Genomic DNA, 4,483 nt, shown 5'->3' with positions numbered 1-4,483 from the left:
TCCCCCAGCACCACATGCCAGCCAGCCCCACCCCCTGGTGGGCTGAGCTGGCCACACACACACACACACACACACACACAAATAAATAAATAAAATTTAAAAAGAAAGTTAAAAACTCAACAGCAGGGCTGGGGAGATGGCTCAGTAGAATAAGTACTTGCCTGGCAAGCGCAAGGGCCTGAGTTCAATCCCTGGTTCTGCCAAAAAAACAAAAACAAAAACAAAAAAACAAAAAACAGAAAAAAAAAACCTCAACAGCAACAATAAGCAGTCTGACAAAAAAAGGGAAATTAACATTTCTTGGGCTGGTGAGATGGTTCAGTGGAATAAGCGCTTCCCTGGCAAGTGCAAGGGCCTGAATTCAATCCCCGGTTCCGAAAAAAAAAAAAAAATCTTAAAAGATGATATACAAAGGTTGGCCAAATAGCTCAGTCAATTAAAAGTGCCTGCAAGCAGGTACAGCAGCAGGGTTCAATCCCCAGGCCTGCCATTCCGGCCCTGCCCCCAGGCATGCTGAGATTGAGATGAGGTGTGGTGGCACATGCCTGTAATCCTAGCTCTTGGGAGGCTGTATACGGGCAGATCACTAGGTCTGGTCTAGTAGTGAGACCCCGAACACTCTGTAGACCCTTCCCTAAAATAAAAAAAAAAGATGATATACAAACAAAAACCAAAAAACAAAACATATGCTAGTGAGGATGCTGAGAATGGGGAAGTCTTACACTGTTGGTAGGAATGTAAGTTAGTGATTACTAATGACTCACCACCCTGAGACACTATGGAGGTTCCTCAGAAAACTAAAAATAGAAGTTACTTATCATGGAGCTATCTGACTACTAGCTATATATACAAAATAAGTGAAATCAGTGTATCAAAAATATACCTTGGGCTGAGGATATAGCTCAGTGGCATAAGCATTTGTCTGGCAAGTACAAGGTCCTAAGTTTGATCCCTGGTAATTTTTTTTAAAAAAAAGCCAGGTATGATGGCCCACACCCGGAACTCCAGCACCCTAGAGGCTGAGGCAGGAGTCCTCAGCAACTTAAAAGGTTCCCATCTCAAAAAGAAAGAGAAAGAAAAAAACTAAAAAACTAGAGTTGTAGCTCAGTGTGGAAGCCCTGGATCAATCCCCAGTACCAAAATAGGCGTGTGAAATCATATCTTAGCATGCTCACTGCCACACTGTTCACAAAAATAAGATATGTAACCAGCAAGTCACGGTGGCACGGGCCCGTAACTACAGCACTCAGGAGGCTGAGGGAGGATGATCACAGCGAGTTTGAGACCAGCCGGGGCTACAAAGTGAGTTTATTTTTTTATTTTTAATTTTATTTATTTATTTATTTATTTGTGTGTGTGTGTGTGTGTGTGTGTGGCCAGCTCAGCCCACCAGGGGGTGGGGCTGGCTGGCATGTGGTGCTGGGGGATTGAACCGCGGTCCCTGTGCTTTGCTAAGCTTGTTCTTAGTAGGTGCTTTAGACCACTGAGCCATCTCACCAGCCCCATACAAAGTGAGTTTAATGGCCAGTCACAAAAAAAGTTTTGTCATTTTGGGCAGCACAGATGGAACTGGAGGACATTATGTTAGGTAAGTCAGACAGACAAACACCACATGTACTTATTTACATGTGGAAGCTAAAATAAAAAAGTTTTCATAGAAGAAACCACCACTCCCCACCACTCAACAAAAAAAGAAAAAAAGAAGGAAGAAGAAGAAGGAAGAAGGAGGGAAGGGGGGGGGCGGAAGGGGAGGAGGGGGAGACAGTGGGGGAGGAGGAAGGGGAGAGGAAGGGGGCGGAGGAGGGGGTGGTGGTGGCGGCGGCGGTGGAGGAGGATTAGAAAATTCAGGGGGGGCCGGGGAGATGGCTCAGTAAGAAGAAGAATGTGAATTAGAAAATCCAGGCGGGGGGGCCGGGGAGATGGCTCAGTAGAATAAGTGCTTGCCTGGCAAGCAGAAGGGCCTGAGTTCAATCCCCAGTCCTGGACTACAAAGTGAGCTCAAGGCCAACCTGAGTCACAAAGTGAGACCCTATTTCAAAAAGAAAATCTAGTACCATGCTTGGCATCAGACAGGTGCCCATCAATACCAGAGAAACAAGAAGAATGAGAAGAGCCAGGGCCAATGAGACAGCTCACTGGACTAAAGTGCCAGCTTAGGCAAGTTTAGTTCAGGGACTGAGGTTCAATTCCCGGCACCACGGTTTGATCCCCAGCACCACATGCTGCGCCAGCCCTGCCCCTAGGATGGGTTGAGCTGGCCACAGAGTCCAGGCATGGTGGCATACACCTATGATCCCAGTGCTGGGGAAGCTGAAAACAGGAGGATCACTGAGTCCAAGCTGCATAGCGAGACCCTATAACAACCGAATACATAAAAAAGAGTAAGACAAGCCAGAGGCTCAGAGAGTGAAGGTTAGTAGGGTATGAAGACTGGCGGGATGGAAACTGGGCAAATCAGAGGCACTGAGTCAGCCAAAAAGGATTCAAGAGAAAGATTCGTATCTCACCTGTTAGAGACCATAATGAGCTTATGTTTCAGGTATTTCCTCTGTTCCTCAAGGTTAACTGTGGGGACACAGCAGGTGGGGAGAGGTCAATTTGTTGGGCTGGAGCTCAGGGTTCTCCTAATGGAGCCAGTCCTGACAACTGCTATCTGTTTACTAACTAGCAAAGCCATGGACAAATCCTGTAGCTACTCTGGTTACTGGATTTCCCACATTTGAAAGAAAGAGACTGGATCTAAGTATGTCTGAGGATCCTTGCATTCAATCTGGCAATGACTCCCACCTTTTTCCTGGTAGTAGCGCCCAAAAGCCTCATCGCGGGGGATGCGGGGATAGAGGAATTGCAGAGGGTTCTCCGGTATGTTCTCCTCGGTGAGCAGCTGGTAGTGTCGAATGATTTCGGTCAGTGGGAGGGAGTGCAACACCTCCTTGGTGTAGGGCTGCACAGAGTAGATGACCACCTTATCTGGAGAGTGGATAGGGATGGGTAGGCTAGACAGAAGAGGCTGGTCTGGAGCTTCCCGCCCTTGCTGCCCAACCCCAAAGGAGGCGGTAGGTGACGACCTAGGCAGAGAGCTGAGGCTGTGGACACACCAGGGCAGAGCAACTGACCATCATCCTGGTGCTCCACCCAAGAGCAGGTGATGCCTCCTTCTGAAGATTCACTGAACCGCAGCAGGAACGTGCCGGAGATGGTCCTCTTCAGCAGCCGGCGCTCCTGGTTCCGGCTCACGAAGCCCATGATGCGCCTGGAGCACAGGGAGGAGCCCTGAGATCCTGCAGACCCCCTTGCGTGGGAGTAGGGTCTGCATTTGGGCCCTAGCTCTGACCCCTGTAAATGTTTCCATTTCAGTCATTTCCCTTTAGTGGTGAGCACCCCATCTCCAATCCAGGACTTGAAAAGGTGTGACAATTCCATGAGACCACTGATAAAAAGCACTTTATAAAAGCCAGGCAGGGCTGGTGAGAGGGCTCAGTGGTCTAAAGCACCTACTTAGAACAAGTTTAGCAAAGCACAGGGACCGCGGTTCAATCCCCAGCACCACATGCCAGGCAGCCCCGCCCCCTGGTGGGCTGAGCTGGCCACACACACACACACACACACACACACACAAATAAATTTTTTTAAAAAGCAAAAAGCCAGGCAATGGTCGTGGTGTGCACCTATAATACCAACACTTGGGAGGCTGAAAACATGAGAATCACTACCAGTCTATATGTAGTGAGACCCTGGAGACCCTGTCCCAAATACATTAAAAAAAAAAAAAAAAGCCAGGCAATATCATGGTCTTAGCATCACATAGGCTTGGGTTTGAATCCCAATTCTGTCTTTGGGGTAAATGCTTTAACTTCTCTAAGATTTAGTTTCCTCACTGAGTGTGGTCAAAAGATTTAAAGGTGAGAATTCACAGAGAACTCAGCAGACGCTAGAACTAGTAGATGCTTAGCAAATACAGCCCAAATTGTTTTCAAAATGTGACCTCTAAAAAAAAAAAGAACAAAAGAAAGAGAAGTGACCTCTTAGCAGGGCATGGCAGCACATGCTTATAATTCTAGTACTATGGGAGACTTAGGCAGGAAGATCTAAAATTTAAATCCAGCCTAAGCAATTCAGTGATAGCCTTATCTCAAAAAGAAAAATGGGGGGTGGTGGTGTGCTAGGAATTAAGTCCAGTACAGAGACCCTGAACTCAATGCTCAGGACTGGAAAAAAAACAAAAAACAGAAATCAGAGGCCACATGCAGTGGTGCAAGTTTCTAACTCCAGCACTCAGAAGGCTGAGGCAGGGGGATTGCTGTGAGTTCAAGGCCAGTTTTGGGCTATAAAGTGAGTTCAAGGACAGTCTGAATTACATAGTGAAACCTTTTTTTTTTTTTGGCGGACGCAGGGATTGAACTCAGGCCCTTGCGCTTATTCTACTGAGCCATCTCCCTGGCCCACCCTGTCTTAAAACAGACCAAAAAAAAAAAAAAAAAAA

The 4,483-nt window shown here is 47.2% G+C and overlaps 1 protein-coding gene across 3 annotated transcripts in view; it reads right to left on the bottom strand.

The window, feature by feature from the left end:
• The window catches only part of Stat2 (signal transducer and activator of transcription 2), a 22,950-nt gene that overhangs the window by 5,106 nt on the left and 13,361 nt on the right, over window positions 1–4,483 (bottom strand). For all 3 annotated transcript variants that reach the window (XM_023707363.1, XM_023707362.1, XM_004647112.2), the window contains 3 exons: window positions 3,117–3,253; window positions 2,788–2,970; window positions 2,508–2,565 (listed from right to left, as the gene is read on the bottom strand). In XM_023707363.1, the coding sequence (XP_023563131.1) occupies window positions 2,508–2,565; window positions 2,788–2,970; window positions 3,117–3,253 (378 nt within the window). The remainder of the gene's footprint in view (window positions 1–2,507; window positions 2,566–2,787; window positions 2,971–3,116; window positions 3,254–4,483) is intronic.

This window comes from Octodon degus, unplaced genomic scaffold, assembly GCF_000260255.1.
Source record: "Octodon degus isolate 3935 unplaced genomic scaffold, OctDeg1.0 scaffold00287, whole genome shotgun sequence".
In the NCBI taxonomy this organism is placed as follows: domain Eukaryota; kingdom Metazoa; phylum Chordata; class Mammalia; order Rodentia; family Octodontidae; genus Octodon; species Octodon degus.
The sequence above is the reverse complement of the archived record's forward strand: the minus strand, read 5'-3'. Positions and strand labels throughout refer to the sequence as shown.